At 48.5% G+C, this 20,000-nt stretch overlaps 1 protein-coding gene across 1 annotated transcript in view; it reads right to left on the reverse strand.

Annotated features, from left to right (window-relative positions):
• The window catches only part of LOC133976764 (histone-lysine N-methyltransferase 2D-like), a gene marked incomplete in the record, with an annotated part of 20,422 nt that extends 756 nt beyond the window's left edge, over nucleotides 1-19,666 (reverse strand). Inside the window, 17 exon segments of the mRNA XM_062414964.1 lie at nucleotides 174-299; nucleotides 1,617-1,718; nucleotides 2,247-3,184; nucleotides 3,779-4,483; nucleotides 4,679-9,762; nucleotides 10,631-10,794; nucleotides 10,885-10,999; nucleotides 11,110-11,281; nucleotides 11,390-11,540; nucleotides 11,618-11,727; nucleotides 11,818-11,907; nucleotides 12,067-12,089; nucleotides 12,331-12,510; nucleotides 12,680-13,181; nucleotides 13,269-13,348; nucleotides 14,146-14,364; nucleotides 19,458-19,666. Of these exon segments, the coding sequence (XP_062270948.1) occupies nucleotides 174-299; nucleotides 1,617-1,718; nucleotides 2,247-3,184; nucleotides 3,779-4,483; nucleotides 4,679-9,762; nucleotides 10,631-10,794; nucleotides 10,885-10,999; nucleotides 11,110-11,281; nucleotides 11,390-11,540; nucleotides 11,618-11,727; nucleotides 11,818-11,907; nucleotides 12,067-12,089; nucleotides 12,331-12,510; nucleotides 12,680-13,181; nucleotides 13,269-13,348; nucleotides 14,146-14,363 (8,760 nt within the window).
• Nucleotides 19,667-20,000: the final 334 nt, after the last annotated feature.

The following is a 20,000-nucleotide window of genomic DNA, read 5'->3' on the forward strand; positions in this document are numbered from 1 at the left end:
GCGTTTCATTGCCCACCTTTACGTCCCAGAGGGGCGGGGTTACACAGACAGATGCGGTTAGCTCACTGAAAGTCAGCGTGCACTTGTTTTTAACACTGTTACATCTCAGAGGGACGGGGTTAGTCAGCTGGTGTTAGTCACAGGCCTATCAGAGTTAGGGTGCGCTTCTTTACCACTTTCATGCTCCAGAGGGGGGAGTCCTGGGGACGGGGCTTAGGGCTGTCCCACCCCCCCTCCCCCGTCGAATCCTGGGAGGACGAGGGGGGGCTCACTGCCCCGCTACTACTCCACCACGAACCCTGAGGTAGGGAGGAGGAGGAGGAGGAAGGTGATGAAGTGGAGGTGGAGACAAAAGTAAAGAAAAGGAGGAGGATGAAGAGGAGGAGGAGGAGAAGGAGGTGGAGGGGGACAAAATGCAGTAACATAAATGCAACAGCCACAAAATAAAAAGTCAAAATAAAATAAAAATAAAATCAGGCAAAAAATCAACAGAAAGTCAATAAGATGATGTTACCATGGCAACCAGCATGCAGCCAGTCAGGAACTCCCGACCGAGGGTCACATGCTGTTTAATGTCAGCTAATAATTAGCTCGTTAGCCACCTAGCTGCTAACTGAGGTTAGTGTGATCATGTGTGAGGCAGCGTTTTTTCATTTTATCAGCATCTGTTACCACGGTAACCTCCGACGCTGCACTGGGTCACATGTTCCTTTATTTTGATGAGTTTGTAACGCGTTTTAAACAATAAGGATGAATTAGATTTATCAGCCTGTGTTAGATCAGTAGTGTGTGTGTGTGTGTGTGTGTGTGTGTGTGTGTGTGTGTGTGTGTGTGTGTGTGTGTGTGTGTGTGTGTGAGTGTGTGTTTAAACATGCTTAAAGAGTGGATGCAGTGTTAGTGAATGAGAGGTGAAGGAACAGAAGACGAAAAAAAGACTGATCTGTTTTATATGGTTGTTTTTTAACACACACACACACGCACACACACACACACACTGAGAGAGCACTGAGTGTGGTCCATCGGTTGATCAGAGTGAACAGAGAAGAAGAAGCCGACACCTCGAATCACTTAATCTCTAATTCTCTGATAACAACCTCAATAAATAATCAATAATCGTATTAATGATCAGTTAATGTGCTGATTAGTTTCTGTATTAACTGATCAATAATTGTGTCGTTATAGCAGATGAACAAACCCAGCTGTGTTTACCTTTCTGTCTGTGTTATACTAATAATACTAAATTAATGAGTTATCACTAATTGATGATTTTTAAGATCACACATCAGGTTTAAAGTCTCATTCCAACACAAACCAGACTCTTATTTTCAGGTGATCATAAACTAATTCAAACCTGATCTGATACACGTCACTAAATCTACACACTGCACCTTTAACAACAGCTTACTAATGGAGACGTATGTCCAGAAACATTAAAGCTCATCACTATAATAGTTATTTACGTGATAAACCGGCAAATAAAAGAAACTGTGTCAGAAGTTTGTTTAGAAAAAAGTATGAAATCACAAAAAAGCTGCTAAATGCTGGAGGGAGAGATTGAGTTTCTGTCTCCGTGGCGACCAGCAGTACTGCAGGTCAAAAGGTCAAAGGTCACATACCTGCTTCACTCTGGCTCTGCCGGGAGAGAACTTCCTCTTAGTGATGGCCGGCTTCCCCATGCCGATCTTAGGAGTGAGAGGGAGCACCGTGGTAGGAGGAACCTGAGGAGCACAAGATTTACTGTTAGGAGGAGACATATGAGGAGAGGAGGAGAAAGACGAGGAGACACGAAGAGAGGAGAAAGAGGAGGAGAGGAGGAGAAAGATGAGGAGAGGGGAGACAGACGAGGAGAGGAGGAGAAAGACGAGGAGAGGAGAAAGATGAGGAGAAAGATGAGGAGATGAGGAGAGGAGGAGAAAGACGAGGAGAGGAGGAGAAAGACGAGGAGAGGAGGAGAAAGACGAGGAGAGGAGAAAGATGAGAGGAGGAGAAAGATGAGGAGAGGAGGAGAAAGATGAGGAGAGGAGGAGACACTCAAGGAGAGGAGGAGAAAGATGAGGAGAGAAGGAGACACACGAGGAGAGGAGGAGACACACACGAGGAGAGGAGGAGAAAGATGAGAGGAGACAGATGAGGAGAGGAGGAGAAAGATGAGGAGAGGAGGAGACATACTAGGAAAGGAGGAGACACACGAGGAGAGGAGGAGAAAGACGAGGAGAGGAGGAGACAGGTGTCTGTCTTACTCTTACCTTAGAGAGAGGAGGAGACTCCCGAAACTGGGGGGAGGACCTGAGAGGAGGTGAAAGGGGATAGAGCGGGGGCGGGGTGACAGGGAGTCTGGTGGGGGAGGTCTCGGGGGAGGCCTCGGTGGAGAAAGGAGACTGCCTGAGACGGATGGAGAGGTCGTCTGTAGGTCTGGAGGAGCAGGGAGGAGGCCTGAGGGTCCGACCCTTCCCCCGGCGGGGGAGAGGAGGGCTGGGGGTGGAGAGGTGCAGGAGGGAGGGAGGAGGTGAGGAGGAGGTCATCAGCTGCATCACCTCCATGTCCAGAGACGGGTCCAGGTCAAGCACAGGGCTCATTTGCTCCTCCTCCTCTACATCTGACTGCTCCCCCTGATCCGTGCCCTGCGCCTCATCCTCCACCTCCTCCTCCTCCCCATCACTCGCTCCTCCCTCCTCCGTCTCCTCTGCATCCTGCTTCTGCCTCATTGGCTGTATCCCAGCAACCACCTCACCAGGGGCTGGCTCCTCCCTCTCCGAAGGCTCGGCATGTGATTGGTGCTCATCTTTGGTGGGTTCTGTTGCTACGGCAACAGGTTCAAACAGACTATGTGATTGGCTGTCCTCATCTGTCTCAGCCTCTTCTTGATTGGTGGGTTTTTCCTGGGGACGGTCCTCCAGAGGAGGGGAGGGAGGAGGAGAATGGGGAGAGCAGGAGAGGGGTAAGGCAGTTCTGTGAGGGGGCGAGGAGGGGGAGGCCTCCAGAGAGCCAGCTCTAGGAGGAGACTGTGTAGAGGGGAGGGGGGAGGCAGGAGGGGAAGTTGAGGGTGAGGAGGAGGGCCGATGGTGGGGCAAGGCAGAGTGTGGTGTGGTGGGTTGGGGGGAGGGAGGAGCTAGCTGTGTGGGGAGGGGGGAGGCAGCAGCACTGTGAGGAGGAGACTGATGGTCTTCAGTCACAGACGGATCCCCTAAAAACAGAAACAACGAGAAGATTCAAACTCTTTGAACTCAACAAGAACCCACAGACTGTATATAAGAAATGGACGTAACATCCGTGACGTCACCCATTGGTTTGTGGACTGCTGCTCGGAAGCCAATAGTATCGGATCTGAGCAGCGCCATCTTGAAAATTTCGTGACAAATAAAAACAGGGATTCTACTTATATGGGCATCAGGAGGAGCATGAGGCGCCCTCCTGAACCTGTGAACCAATCAACCTGTCAATCACGACGTAGCCACGCCCTAATGCATACCCTGCTTTATCGTCACATATAAAATCAGGGAGGCCAAAATGTCCCAAATGAACATCATACTGCATTGAAGAAGGCTTTAAACTAGCGATTGAGACCATAAACACATTTTGAAAACGTTTACTGAGGTTAGAAATCAAGTGAGAAGTTGGTGAATTCTCCATTGACTTGTATAGAGACGGAAGTCCTTTTGACACCAAACGGTCGCCCCCTGGTGGCCTTTTGATAGAATGCAGTTTTTAAATTACTCATTTCAGAGGACCGGAACTCCCTGCCTGCAAGAACCTCAGGGACAGGAGGAGTTCTACTTACCATGTTTCAGGTGTAAACGTTTTAAATCCTCCTCTGCTGGACTGTCCTGATGAAGCTCCTGCACCTCCTCCTCTGCTGGACTCTCCTGATGAAGCTCCTGCACCTGCTCCTCTGCTGGACTCTCCTGATGAAGCTCCTGCACCTCCTCCTCTGCTGGACTTTCCTGATGTAGCTCCTGCACCTCCTCCTCTGCTGGACTTTCCTGATGAAGCTCCTGCACCTCCTCCTCTGCTGGACTCTCCTGATGAGGCTGCTGCACCACCTCCTCTGCTGGACTCTCCTGGTGAAGCTCCTGCACCTCCTGCTCTGCTGGACTCTCCTGATGAGGCTCCTGCACCACCTCCTCTGCTGCACTCTCCTGGTGAAGCTCCTGCACCTCCTCCTCTGTTGGACTCTCCTGGTGAAGCTCCTGCACCTCCTCCTCTGCTGGACTGTCCTGGTGAGGCTCCTGCACCACCTCCTCTGCTGCACTCTCCTGGTGAAGCTCCTGCACCTCCTCCTCTGTTGGACTCTCCTGGTGAAGCTCCTGCACCTCCTCCTCTGCTGGAATCTCCTGATGAAGCTCCTGCACCATCTCCTCTGCTGGACTCTCTTGATGAAGCTCCTGCACCTCCTCCTCTGCTGGACTGTCCTGATGAAGCTCCTGGACCTCCTCCTCTTCACTCAGTTGCAGCAATGCCTCCTGCTCCTCAGCCACGGGGACGTCTGCAGGACAAAGAAGAAATGTATAGAACAAAGACAACTTAAAAAAGGTACAAACTCTGAAGTGCAACTCTCAAGTCAAAGCAGCTGAGAAACGTAACGGTTCACTACCGAACTGAACCTCCGGTTCCGAACGAACACACGTACCATTACAGCCCTGATGTCTAAACCACATCAGACAACAATAAGCATACTCACCGTCGGTGGCTGCAGATTCCCTCTCGGTCTGTGTTGGTTGCTGGGCGCCGGGAACAAAAAGGCTAGCTTGAGCAGGACTGTGATTAGGATCAGACCGTACAGGGCTAGTAGGAGCGGGGCCAGGACTAGCCTCACAATTCATAGGGCTACCAGGACCAGGAGCTGGTTTATCCTGTTGTAGCACAAGGCTGGTAGGACCAGGACTTGGACTATCCTCTGGTTGTACAGGGCTGGTAGGACCAGGACTTGGACTATCCTCTGGTTGTACAGGGCTGGTAGGACCAGGACCTGGACTATTCTCTGGTTGTACAGGGCTGGTAGGACCAGGACTTGGACTATCCTCTGGTTGCACAGGGTTGGTAGGACCAGGACTTGGACTATCCTCAGGTTGCACAGGGTTGGTAGGACCAGGACTTGGACTATCCTCTGGTTGCACAGGTTTGGTAGGACCAGGACTTGGACTATCCTCTGGTTGCACAGGGTTGGTAAGACCAGGACTTGCTGTAGTCTGTGTATCACATGATTCCAAGTGGCCACAAACAGTACTAGAAACTGGGCTACTGTGCACAGAGTTAGCTTGAGCAGTGTGAGGAGGGCTACCCTGTGAGTGTGCAGAGCATGAGGGACTAGGCATCGCAGTGTTATCCTGAGTGGGACCAGAATGGACAGGGCTAAGATTGCTAGAACTAGCCTGAGTGGAAGTAGCATCGACAGGGGTAGCCGGTCCTTGATACATGGGGCTTACCAAGGCAGTGCTTTGTTGGCTTTCAACAGCAGACCTGTCAGGGACAGGACTAGAAGGGGACTGGTCTACCTGGCTCACACTAGACTGGCTGACAGCAGATGAGTCGTCAGGTAGGGCCTGCTTTATGGAACTGGCCACTATGTCCACATCAAGACTTGACCTAGCCGAAGTGGGTCTCAGCTGTGCCACGGTAAGGTCACAACTGGCTTCAGTGTCAGGCGCTGGGTCATAATGGGAGCCACCTGTGGGACTGTGATACGTTTCACTGGCCTGAGCTGGACTGTAAGAAGGGCTAACACAAGTGACAGTAGCATGTACAGGGCTGCTGTGTGTGCTGGTAGCCAATGGTGGAGTCTGTCTTTGGACTGGGCCTGACTGGGCACTACTTGAGGTGATTTGAATTTGATGAGGACTAGCATAACCTGGAGGACTAGACCTTTGGGGACTGTGGATGACACTAACATCAGTGACCCTATCAGAGGGGGTACTTGTGTGGTCACTACAGTCTGAGGTAAGGTTGCTCAGACTGTGGCTAACAGAGCTACTAGCTGGGCTAGCATCAGCTGGCCTACAGTGTGGAGGACTAGAGCTAGTTGGAGTTGGAAGGTAGCTCGGATGGACTGCAGTAGTCTCTGATGGACTGCAGACAGTTTGGGCATGTGAGGGGCTTGACTGACCATGATGTGTGGGGCTTGTATTCGTCTTTGTGAGCTCTGTGGAACTACAAGCAGAGGGACTTGTTCTTTTTTGAGCATCCATGGGGCCAATTAGACTACAGTCACTGTTAGTACCTGTGTGGGCTGCGCTAGCATGTGTAGGGCTAGCATGAAGTGGCCTGTCAGGAGAATGACTAGGACTAGTTTCTGTATGAATTGAATGACTTGGATGGTCGACAGCTACCGCCATCTCTTCATCCTGAGATGAAATGGGGGGAACAGGGTCGTCCGCTGAGAGGGTACCTGGTTGCGTTGGGGATCTAACGTTGGGTGTTGCTAAGGGGCTGATTGGTTGTGCAGAGCAGGTGTCTGTTGGCATTACAGGGCTAGCTGGTTGTGTGGAGGGGCTAGTCTCCACAGGTACAGGGCTGACATGGGCAGGGACAGTCATCATTGGCATGGGGCTAGCACAAGCCAGGAGAGAGCCGACAGGGCTAGTAGGCATTTCACTGGCATGTGTTGGACTAGCACCAGCTGACTCATTGTGGATGTGTATGGGACTAGCTTTACCTGCAATAGCTTCTGTGCAGCATGATGGACTGTCATTCTGATGAATGCTGCTAGCTGTGGGAGGAATTTCCTCCATTTCAGCACAAGGTGAGCAAGTTAGGCTACTGTGTTCCATTGAAGTGCTAACGTGAACAAGGCTTTCTGGTGTGTGGACAGCAGGTATGTGACGGGGGCTAGAAAGGTCAAGGCTAAGCGTGCTACTCTGAACAGGACCAAACTGGTTTAAGGGTTGGCCATCAGCGCGGTGACCAGCTGGAGAAGTTGTGGACAGATCCAAGGTGTTGCTAAGAGGTGTAGGGCTACTTTCCAGTGTTTGGCCATCAAGGTTTGGACTTTTTGTGACTCTTGCCTGTGTAGCAAGCTGAAAAGGAAGTAGGATAACAGGCTCTGTAGAGTGGCCCTGCCCTGGGCTAGCAGGCTGTGACAGACTACACTGTGTGGCTCTGAGTGGGGACCGTGATGGGCTACATGGAGCTGAAATCGGCCTCAATGAGGCATGGTTTCTTGCTGTGTGGGTGAAGCTAAAGTAACCTGGTGCAAGGTCCTGGTCCAGTGTAGAAATGTTCTGTGCAGCCCCGCAGGGCAGCTGAGCAGGGCTGCTTGATCCAGGGCTCTCCTGGTCCAGTGTAGGTTCGACATGCTGTATGGGGCTCTCTGGAGGTGATGTGCAGACTTTTGCAGGACTACATTGAATCGGACTATGTCCTCTTTGTGGGGGACTGTGCTGAGGCTGTGTGATGATACTCATCAGACTACATTGTCTATCAAGCTGTGACTGTGTAATGTTGTCCTGTTCAGGACTACGTGGTGATGGACTGTGATTAAGCTCTGCAGGCCCTGACTGAATCCTGGTAGGACTGTGCGGAGAATGTACACGGCTACAAGACATGGGACTACTCTGCATAGGACTCAGCTGAGACTCTGTGGCCACACACTCATCCTCTGTGGAATTCTGGGTAGGGCTAGAGGGCCGGACCTGGCAAGGACTTTGTTGGGCCTGTGTGATAGTCACATTGGTAGGGCTTTCCTGCAGCTCTGCAGAAGGGGTTGACATAGGACTTTGTTGGAGTTCTGTTGGACCAAGGTGAGATAGGGTATGGCTTTCCTGATGTTCTGTAGGATCCAAGTTATATGGTGTCAGGCTTTCCTGGAGCTCTGTGGGATCAGGATGAGATGGGGCAGGACTTTGTTGGAGCTCTGTGGAATCCGGATGAGATGGGGCAGGACTTTGTTGGACTTCTGTGGGATCAGGATGAGATGGGGCAGGACTTTGTTGGAGCTCTGTGGGATCAGGGTGACACTGCACAAGACTTTGTTGGAGCTCTGTGGGATCAGGGTGAGATGGGGCAGGACTTTGTTGGAGCTCTGTGTGATCAGGGTGAGATGGGGCATGACTTTGTGTGAGCTCTGTGGGATCAGCATGAGGTGGGGCAGGACTTTGTTGGAGCTCTGTGGGATCAGCATGAGGTGGGGCAGGACTTTGTTGGAGCTCTGTGGGATCAGGATGAGATGGGGCAGGACTTTGTTGGAGCTCTGTGGGATCAGGGTGACACTGCACAGGAATTTGTTGGAGCTCTGTGGGATCAGGGTGAGATGGGGCAGGACTTTGTTGGAGCTCTTTGGGATCATGATGAGATGGGGCAGGACTTTGTTGGAGCTCTGTGGGATCAGGGTGAGACGGGGCAGGACTTTGTTGGAGCTCTGTGGGATCAGGGTGAGATGGGGCAGGACTTTGTGTGAGCTCTGTGGGATCAGGGTGAGATGGGGCAGGACTTTGTTGGAGCTCTGTGGGATCAGGGTGAGATGGGGCAGGACTTTGTTGGAGCTCTGTGGGATCAGGATGAGATGGTGCAGGACTTTGTTGGAGCTCTGTGGGATCAGGATAAGAGGGGGCAGGACTTTGTTGGGGCTCTGTGGAATCAGGGTGACACTGCACAGGACTTTGTTGGGGCTCTGTGGAATCAGGGTGACACTGCACAGGACTTTGTTGGGGCTCTGTGGAATCAGGGTGACACTGCACAGGACTTTGTTGGAGCGCTGTGGGATCAGGGTGAGATGGGGCAGGACTTTGTTGGAGCTCTGTGGGATCAGGGTGAGATGGGGCAGGACTTTGTTGGAGCTCTGTGGGATCAGGGTGAGATGGGGCAGGACTTTGTTGGGGCTCTGTGGGATCATGATGAGATGGGGCAGGACTTTGTTGGGGCTCTGTGGGATCAGGGTGAGATGGAGCAGGACTTTGTTGGAGCTCTGCGGGATCAGGGTGAGATGGGGCAGGACTTTGTTGGTGCTCTGTGGGATCAGGGTGTGATGGGGCAGGACTTTGTAGGAGGTCTGTGGGATCATGATGAGATGGGGCAGGACTTTGTTGGTGCTCTGTGGAGTCAGGGTGACACTGCACAGGACTTTGTGTGAGCTCTGTGGGATCAGGGTGACACTGCACAGGACTTTGTGTGAGCTCTGTGGGATCAGGGTGACACTGCACAGGACTTTGTGTGAGCTCTGTGGGATCAGGGTGACACTGCACAGGACTTTGTTGGAGCTCTGTGGGATCAGGGTGACACTGCACAGGACTTTGTGTGAGCTCTGTGGGATCAGGGTGACACTGCACAGGACTTTGTGTGAGCTCTGTGGGATCAGGGTGACACTGCACAGGACTTTGTGTGAGCTCTGTGGGATCAGGGTGACAATGCACAGGACTTTGTGTGAGCTCTGTGGGATCAGGGTGAGATGGTGCAGGACTGTGTTGGAGCTCTGTGGGATCAGGGTGATACTGCACAGGACTTTGTGTGAGCTCTGTTGGGTCAGGGTGAGATGGCTGAGGACCCTGCTGCAACGGTGTACAGATGGTCTTGGTAGGACTTTCTGCAGGCTCTGAGCAGATGAGCTGGACTGGGCTATGAGCAGTAGAACTGATGGGGGAAGCCTGTTTTAATGTATGATTTGGAATTGGTGGCTGTGAAATGCTGTGTGGGTGTGTGGGACTATGTAGAAGGGCAGGGGTAGGACTGTGTGTGATCAGCTCCTCCTCCTGAGTCCTGCAGGTGGAGCAGACATAACCTTCTGACCCCGCCCTGCCCTCCCCATTCTGGACACTACACTCTGTATGAACACACCTGTAACATAAAACAGAAAAATTAGTATGGTTACATTTAAGTTTTAATTAGTCTCAAAGACCTTTCAGCCTCGAAGGCAAATAAACACCAGTTGCATATGACAATCTACTGAAGACCACACAGGGCTGGTGCTCCGATAGGCCCCAAAGAGCCGGGACGTGCAACTGTCGAATTGGTCTGCATTTACATGCATCCGCTCTTCAGATTAGCAGCATTTTAATCATATTCACTCTCTTACTCGGCACATCTGTTATCTGCTGCAGTACAGTACCTCAACTGACTCATCTCTAACAAGCACCACTCTGTAATACTGCCAGTGTGTGTTGCACTTAACGCTACTAAAACCAAAATGGATTCTTTATTTGGGCCAACCCGTCTGACTGTTCGTGTTTCTTGACCTTTATGACTTCTTTAGTAACCGTCAACCGGAAGTAATCTGCATAGGCCTGTCGCAATAATTATCGACTTATCGTACAATAACGTAACTATCAACGTCATCATGTCTGAATATGGACTTAACCTATGGTACCCTTCACATTAGCAGCTAAGAGGCTATTCATGTCCTCCATTCCTCACTGTGACGTGGAGACTGCAGAAGCGTGATAAATATTGTTATCACAGAGATACTGTGACATCAATTTGAGGCTACATCGTCCAACAAAAGTATCTTTATTGTGATAGGCCTACTTCTGTATTTACATTTTTTTATTAACCTTAACCCTCAACTGGAATATAAAAACATATTTATCTTATACTGATCCTTTACTCCGAGTCCTAACAGCAATCATACCATCAGAAATGCTTTGCACACTAACAATACAATACATGCAGTGTGTGTGTGTGTGTGTGTGTGTGTGTGTGTGTGTACCTATAGCAGCAGATACAGGTCAGATAGTCCTGTGGTGAGTAGAGGTCAGGGGCGTGGTCACAGAGAGGGCAGGGCAGGGCCAGGTCACATGATTCACACAAAAATGGGTGATTGGCCCACTGGCCTGATGACCTGACACCACAGCGGCGGCACACTCTGCAATTCTGTAGGAGAGAAAGGTTTAATATCACACACTGGACGGGTTCAGCCAGAGTTCAACACTGAAGCAGTGTGTGAGTGTGTGTCTCTCTTACCTTGCAGCTCCAGCCGGTGGTGGGTGTGTGATCCAGAGGTGGTGTGAGACAGTGTGTGTGGAAAGCTTTATCACAGCGCTCACACACCAGCAACACACTGTCATCCCCTTGCAACCTAACACACACACACACACAGGGGAGAGCCGAGGTTAGCAGTTAGAAGTCAGACACATGCTCAAACTGACAAACAGGATATGACATCACAGCTGGTTTTTGTGGCGCTACCTGCAGCTCTGACACACTCGACACTGCGGACATTGCCAGCCGGCCCGACACAGGGGGGAGGGGGCCAGAGGGGGGTCCAGGCAACTACCATGGTAGCAGTTACCACAGCAACAACACATCAACAGACTGCTGACATCAAGGCCGCCTGAACATGACACGCACTGAGAGGACGCTGCAGAGAGAGAGAGAAACATCAATGATCCAACATCACGAGTTTAACTGTCCTTAGATGGGTGTGTGTAGTGTGTACCTGTGTGTGTGTGTGTGTGTGTGTGTGTACCTGTGTGTGTGTGTCTTGTACACAGTGTGTGTCTCTGGTTCCAGTCCTGATGAGCTCCGGCGGCGGCAGCACAGGGGAAGTGGTAACTCCGCCCGCAGCCCGTCTCCCAGCAACGCAGCGTAGCTCCGAGTCGATGGCAGAACACACACACCTGGACAGGTGAGGGAGAGGAGGAGGGACTTAGAGTGAGTCACACATGCTTCATACAGCTGATTGGTGGAAACTCACCTGTGTGCTTCCTGAGTCGATGGCTTTGTCCACATAGAGCAGTGATTGGCCCTCGCCCCGACACACCCCCTCTGACCACGCTGCACAATGCAGGTGAGCACAGCACTGACCTATATACACACACACACACAGAGGAACACAAAGTCAGGTGACCTGCTGACAGGATGAGTTACAGGTGGGTAAAGAGGAAGTGGGCGTACCTGTGGGGTCAAACAGTGATTGGACGTTGATGTCATGTGGAAGGCCGATGGCTCCGAGCTGCTCCACAAACTCTGAGGAAGACTCCTCCTCTGAAACATCAGCACACACTGATCAATACTCTGATCGATCATCAGCACACACTGATCAATACTCTGATCGATCATCAGCACACACTGATCTGCTCTATACTAACTTTGTATCTTTATTCAATTAAGAATAAAACAAATGTTTTTAAAAAGAGTACTCACCAGACTGTCCAGGACTGCTGCACCTGCACACACACACACACACACACACACACACACACACACACACACACACACACACACACACACACACACACACACACACACACACACACACACACACACACACACACACACACACACACACACACACACACACACACACACACACACACATACAAACAGACACACACAAACACAGGTTAAAGCTCTGCTCTTTTAATGGCTCTTTAAAATCAAGGACAAACAGGAAGTGAGGTCACTCACATAGGCAGGGCCTGGTTGCCACGGTAACAGTGGTCGTGGCAGTCGCTGTCCCGGTCGGAGGAGGCGCGGCGGTTGAGGATGTGGAGCGGGATGTAGCCGGGAGTCGGGCCGAACACCACCAGCCGGCCCTGACCCAGAGGAGGCTCGTCGCCACGGTAACAGAAGGCACACTGTTTCAGACTGTAGGAGAGACAGAGGTTCATTACACACACACACATACAAACACACGTCTATACACACACACACACACACACACACACACACACATACATACAAACACACGTCTATACACACACACACACACGTATGTATATAAACACACACACACACACCCTCTCTCCCTCCTCACCGTTTCTCGGTGTGTCCCAGGCTCGGGGTGGGCGAGCCCCCCGAATCCTCTGACAGCGAGCGCTGGAACAGGGGGGACAGCGAGTCCTCGTCCTCCAGGCGGGGGGAAGCCGGGAGGCTGGAGCAAGGACTCAGGGGGACGCTAGCCCCTCCCCCCTCCGTCTCCATGGGAACAGTGCTGGGACTGCAGTCCTCCTCCATGGGGGGAGGGGGAGGGCTGAGCCGGTCCTCCTCCGCAGGATGGGGGGCGGGTCTGGGACTGGAGGCGGCGCTGTGAACCGGACTACGGTCCAGCAGCGGGGACGGGACCCTGGCTGCCCCCCCAGGACTGGTTCTGTCCTGCTCAGCACTGGGAGCAGGTTCTGGTTCAGGTGTGGGCTCAGCGGGGGGGTCTGGGTCAGCTGGGGGGTCTGGGTCAGCGGGGGGGTCAGGGTCTGGGTCTGGGTCTGGGGTGGACTTCCTCCTGGAGGCGGAGCGACGGCGTCCTGACGTCTCCTTCACCTCTGAGGACACACAGGAAGTTAGTGAGGGGGGAGGGGGGGGGGGGGACAGTACATAAAGTTGTGAGGTCTTGAATGGAGGACACACACCTGTCTTCGGGGGGGTTTTGGTCTCCGTGGCGACCGTGCTCTCTTCGTCCTCTACCTGAGCTCGTCCTCGGCTCCGCCCCCTGCACACAGACACACACCTGTCAATCAACAGCTCCTCCAATCACGCTCTGATGCTGCAGGTCTCCACGGCAACATGTAAACACAGGAGGAGCCTCCACCGAACAGTTTCTTATTGATTATCTATCGATTGATATTGATTGGCAGGACAGCAGCAGCCAACATGGATCCTAATCAATAATCAATAACAAATATCTCGAACTGATTCATTGATTAGTTTCAGCTCCTCAGTGACACTGATTGATTAACTGATTGATTGATCAGCTGCAGCTCGTTTAGTCTCATTAAGCTTCATCAGATAAACATGGCATCACTCACTGTGTGTGTGTTTTACAGAGTGTGTGTGTGTGTTTTACAGAGTGTGTGTGTGTGTTTTACTGTGTGTTTTACTGTGTGTGTTACAGTGTGTGCGTGTGTGTGTGTTACAGTGTGTGTGTTTTACAGAGTGTGTGTGTAAGAGGTAAAACCTGGAGCAGGATTTTGGAGCACACACACCTCCTCTCTGTTCGTTACCCAGCATGCAACTTAACCACTTCCTCTCCAGAGCTCACCACAACACACACACAGTAACACACACAGTAACACACACACACACAGTAACACACACCCCTCCCCTCTCTACCAGAGCTGATTATTGCTGATCAATCATCTGAAAGGTTTTTAGCAGATTCAATGAGAACAAACGGAAACATTAACAGCAGGAATATCTGCACATGTTTAATAACTAGCTTAATGTTTACTCATCAGATCAGTTGACAACCAGCCAATCACAAACCAGCCTGATGACGTCAGGACTTACTTCTTCCTTGATTTGGGAGCAGGAGGAGGAGGAGGAGGGGGGGTGGGAGGCCCAGAGCGGCCGCCGCTCCCATCTTTGCGAGGTCGTCCGCGGGGCCGCCGTTCGAGGGCGGGGCTTGTGGCGGCCGCTTTGGCCAGCTGAGCACTGCGTCCGGCCCGAGTGACGGGAGGGGGCGGTCCTCTGTCCCGAGGCTCCTGGGACTGAGCCTCAGATGGCATTCTGGGTAAAAACAGAGAGAGGGGTCAGGTTTGGTCCTCTAGAAAAGAGTCAGAGTGATTATTTATAATAAAGCAGCTCTGCTCCTCTCTCAGCACTGACTGTAAACTGCAGCAGGGTTAGGGTGATTTCTTTAGAGAGTCTTTATTATAACAAAGATGCTGTAACTTTGTTCTCTATTATAATGTAAAAACATGTTAGTAAGCAGATCTGAGCTCATACTGTGTCTCTGCTGCAGCTGCACTGAAACACACCAAGCTGCAACATTTCATACTGAAACATCACAGCAGCTAGAGTCTGAAATACTGCTGATCAACACACTGAATCAGCTCAGAGAACCCTGATATACAGCACTAATCATTACACATATATATATATATATATATATATATATATATATATATATATATATAAATAAACATACAGCAGTAACAGCTCATTGATAATTAGCTGTTTCCTTTAGAGTTTTAAAGAAAAACACCTTAAACTGAATCTGTGTTTTGAACACAACGAGACATTTAAAGACACAGAGTTACACACAGTCATCCAACAAATTAAAACATTTTTCATCATGTTTATTTAATCTCAATTAAAACAAAGCTGATTGATTTTTTTATTGATGAACTGATCAATTAAGAGAAATACTGAAGGAATTGTTCATTTAATCTGATTCAGACTGTTTAATAGTTTAATGATCAGCTGGGTTCATTAATGTTTATATCAAACTAAAAAACTATAATCTGAACATTAATTATCAAAAGCTGTTAACTTATTGATCAGCACGTCTGCAGCAGATCATACTAATGATCATTTATAGTGATTCATTTATGAGTCATTTGATCATAAAAAGTCAGAAAATGATGAAAATATCCAAACTGAACATTTAACGAGCTGCTTCATAGAATCTGGATTTTTATTTCTGAACAAACGACGAAATATCCATCAGCCTAAGCAGGGACCCAGACTTCCCTCTCCACCGCCACTTCTTCCAGCTCTTCCCGGGGATCCCGAGGCGTTCCCAGGCCAGCCGAGAGACAGTCTCTCCAGCGTGTCCTGGGTCTTCCCCGGGGTTTCCTACCGGTGGGACGTGGAGCAGCTGGTCTACTCCGAGCTCCTCCCGGATGACCGAGCTTCTCACCCTATCTCTAAGGGAGAGCCTGACATGATATGAGACTAGATATCGTCTTAGATGTAGGACATCGTGATATTGCGATATGAGACTAGATATCGTCTCAGATGTAGGACATCGTGATTAGCGGTGTCGATTGTAGGTCAGATATCGATCGAAATGACATCACGATCTCAACCTTCGAAATCAACGAACCGATGATGTAGCCATGCGAGTTTAACTTCAACATGCAGCCACTCACCATGGCAACCGCTGATAGACACACATCACCATGGCAATCGCTGATAGACACACATCACCATGGTAACCGCTGATATAAGACAGACATCACCATGGCAACCGCTGATATAAGTCACACATCACCATGGCAACCGCTGATAGAGGACACATCACCATGCCAACCGCTGATAGAGGAGATATATCACCATGGCAACCGCTGATATAAGTCACACATCACCATGGCAACCGCTGATAGAGGACACATCACCATGCCAACCGCTGATAGAGACATATCACCATGGCAACCGCTGATATAAGACACACATCACCATGCCAATTGCTGATATAGAGGATACACATCACCATGGCAACTGCTGATAGAGGAGACATCACCATGCCAACCGCTGATAGAGGAGACATCACCATGCCAACCGCTGATATAGAGGATACACATCAAAAAACAATGTTCTCATGTCGATAAGTAAACACGCAGTTTGTACGCTACATTATGAGCGTGTAGCGAACCGTCCACAGGAAACATGACTGATACGGCAGCATATCTCTGCAGGCATCATGAAGAAGTAAAACACCGATAACACAGGAAACTCCTCCGTCCTCATTTGGAGCTAAACTACAACTAAATCCAACTGGCTCTAAAGCAAAAACTACAATAACTACAATAACTGCAATAACTAGCACTGTAGGAGTATTTACTGTTAGGATAAAGTTTATTAAGACATTTAATAGTTCAGTGATGTTTATGGACATTCGGCTGTTTTAATATAGATTTTGTTTTGTTATGAACTTGAATATCATCTAATATGAAGAGTGCACACTTCAGTTACTAAAGAGCCACTAGATGTTTGTTTACAGTAAGTTTCCAAGTGATTGTTACATTATAATGTTAATAAATGATTCATCTTGACAGTAAGGCTTTAGTGTGGTACATTACAAACAACTGATGGAGATTATATCAGTCATGACTAGTCTAAAGATGGCCTCTGATAAGATAAGATGCCTTTATTGTCACTGTACTTAAAATACAATGAAAGTGCTAGTTCCCATCACAGTGTTTTACATACTGCTGCATATTCACACAACTAATCACAACTTTTTATAAAACTACACAACAAAACAAAAACAAAGGCAGGTAAGTAAAAAATAAAGTGCTGTGAGAGCAAGAGTGTGAATATAACACAGAAGTATAATGAGGTTATAACGTGGTTTACGGAGTGTGTTTACGGAGAGGAAACTGTTCAAGAGTCTGTTGGTGTGTGTTTTTATTGACCCGCCTCCCTGAAGGCAGAACGTCATAGTTTTGAGAATCTAATCGTGACCTTAAAACCGAGAATCGAGGATTTTAAGAATCGTGACACGTCAGAGTTTCTGTTCCTGGTTTTAAAGCTGCGTTACAGTAAAATATAATAATAACTTTATGGACTTACCAGACTGTTCTAGCTGTTGTTATTTACCTTTTTACTCACTTTATCATTATATCCACATTACTGATGATTATTTACCAACAGTTCACAGTGTAAATATTTAGGGACAGCACCAAGCATCATCTCTATGTTACTGTTATTGTATAAATATATCAAGTTAAAAATATCGTGATGTTTGATTTTATCCACATCGCTCTAATATCAACTAAAACAGCATCTGTGCTAAAGGACCAAACAAAGATTAAGAATCGAATCGTGACGTTAAGATCAAAAATTAAATTGAGATCAATGATTGGGAGAATGGTGACACCTCTAATAACGGTCAGTAATTAATCGATCAGATACAAACTGCAGCTCTGATAACATGAAATATATCAGTTAGGGCAATATGTCGATATTATACTGATATCATGATACGAGACTAGATATCGTCTCAGATGAAGGACATCGGGATATTCTACGATACGTCAGAGTTTCTTTTCCTGGTTTTAAAGCTGCGTTACAGTAAAATATAATAATAACTTTATGGACTTACCAGACTGTTCTAGCTGTTGTTATTTACCTTTTTACTCACTTTATCATTATATCCACATTACTGATGATTATTTACCAACATTTTAAAAGATGTCTGTGACCACATTAAGGACCTCTAGAACCAGCTTGAGGCCCACTAGACTAGAACAACAGAACCACTAGAACACCAGAACCACTAGAACAGAACCACTAGAACAACAGAACCACTAGAACACCAGAACCACTAGAACACCAGAACCACTAGAACCTCCTAATGCACCAGCAGAGTAACATTAATGACCACAAGAACCAGCTGAAGAACCTGTGGAACAATACCAACAACCAGAACAACCAAAACACCTGCTGATGGACGCAAGAACAACTTCAGACCTGTCTGACAATAACGTATTATCTACCTACCTATGTATGTATGTATGTATGTATGTATGTATGTATGTATGTATGTATGTATGTATGTATGTATGTATGTATGTATGTATGTATCTACCTACCTATCTACATACCTGTATATCTATCTATCTATGACTAGTCTAGAAATAGCATCTGTGCTAAAAGGACCAAAAAAATATTGAGAATCGAATCTTGAACTTAAAATCAAAAATTAAAACCGAATCAAGGATTGGGAGAATCGTGACACCTCTAATCGTAATATTGCGATACGTCATCAGAGTTTCTTTTCCTGGTTTTAAAGCTGCGTTACAGTAAAATATAATAATAACTTTATGAAGTTACCAGACTGTTCTAGCTGTTGTTATTTACCTTTTACTCACTTTATCATTATATCCACATTACTGATGATTATTTACCAACATGTCATAGTGTAAATATGTTGTTAAAGATGTAACAGTCATCTCTATGTTATTGTTGTGATATCAATATATTGAGTTATTTGGTTAAAAATATCGTGATGTTTGCTTTTATCCACATCTAATAAACACATTATAATAATAATAATATTTTATTTAAGCCTCCGCAGGTCCACGTCAACAAAAAACAAAACAACCTTAATACCAACACATAATAATAATAAAAAGAATGATTAATACATTAATACACAACCAGCTGCTGAGCCAGAACCAAGCTAGCATCGCGTTATTGAGCTAGCATCAGAGTTATAACAGGACTCTAATACCAACACATAATTATAATATAAAACATGTTTAACACATTAATAATACACTTCTCTAATAACCCGATACTACCCTGGTCCTGGGTCCGTGTTCGTGTTCGTGTTACATGTATTATTATTATTATGTGTTGATATCAGAGCGATGTGGATAAAATCAAACATCACGATATTTTTAACCAACAGAGCTAGCATCAGAGCTAGCATCAGAGTTAGCATCAGAGCTAGCATTAGAGTTAGCATCAGAGCTAGCACCAGAGTTTTAACAGTTATAATATTTATTCTAACTTCCGGTCTCCCCGCAGGGCTCCGGGTGTCAGACTGAGCAGTGACCCAGAGCCTCAACCTTTAATCAGCTATTCATCATTTTAATTACAGACAGAAAAGACAGAAGGTGCGCTGCTATCTGTTAGCCGCTAGCTGCTAACCGCTAGCTTCCCGATCACTTGTCTGTTAGCATTAGCACCGTTAGCGTTAGCAGCGTTAGCATTAGCTGGTCGTTCTCCCGCTCCCAGCCCCGCACCGTTCGGGGGTTTCACCGCAGCGGCCCGGCCCCGGGTAGCAGCTCGGTGTGTGCCGGGGTTAGAGGCAGGGTGCGGGGGTAACAGGCTGTGTGGGGGGGTAACAGGGTAACAGAGGTTCTTACTGCTTTGATGCTTTTCTCTGTTTCCTCTCCAGCTTTAACCGTTAAATCAGCGGAGGCTCCGGCAGATCACATCCGGCTCCTCAGCGCTCATCCCCGGCAGAGCTGCAGCATGAAACACTCGGAGCAGCCGGAGGAAGGTTCAATCTGGAAGCTTTATGTCTGAAAACTGGAGAAAAATTAAAGTTGAAGCGGTGTCTCCGTCATGGAGGCCATGTTTGGGCGACCGAAGCACCGCCTGTCAGCGCCAGCAGGAGAAGTAGGTCCAAGAAAACATGCAGCAGCAGCAGCCGGTAACCCTGGTAACCCGGATAACCCCGGTAACCCTGGTAATCCCGGTAAACCCGGTAACCCTGGTCCGGGGGTGGGGGGGTGTACAGGTGTGTGAGAGGGTTTATTTGTTTGTGTGTAATAAAGTGTGTCTGACCCCGCGGAGGGATCTAGCTCTGCTCTGGTGATGCGGTCTCTGTCATCAGACCTGAACACCCGGACTGGATCAGAGCCGGAGCCGGAGCCGAGTTCCTGTTTTATATTTAAATACTTTAT

Source organism: Scomber scombrus, unplaced genomic scaffold (genome assembly GCF_963691925.1).
Source record: "Scomber scombrus unplaced genomic scaffold, fScoSco1.1 SCAFFOLD_104, whole genome shotgun sequence".
In the NCBI taxonomy this organism is placed as follows: Eukaryota; Metazoa; Chordata; class Actinopteri; order Scombriformes; family Scombridae; genus Scomber; species Scomber scombrus.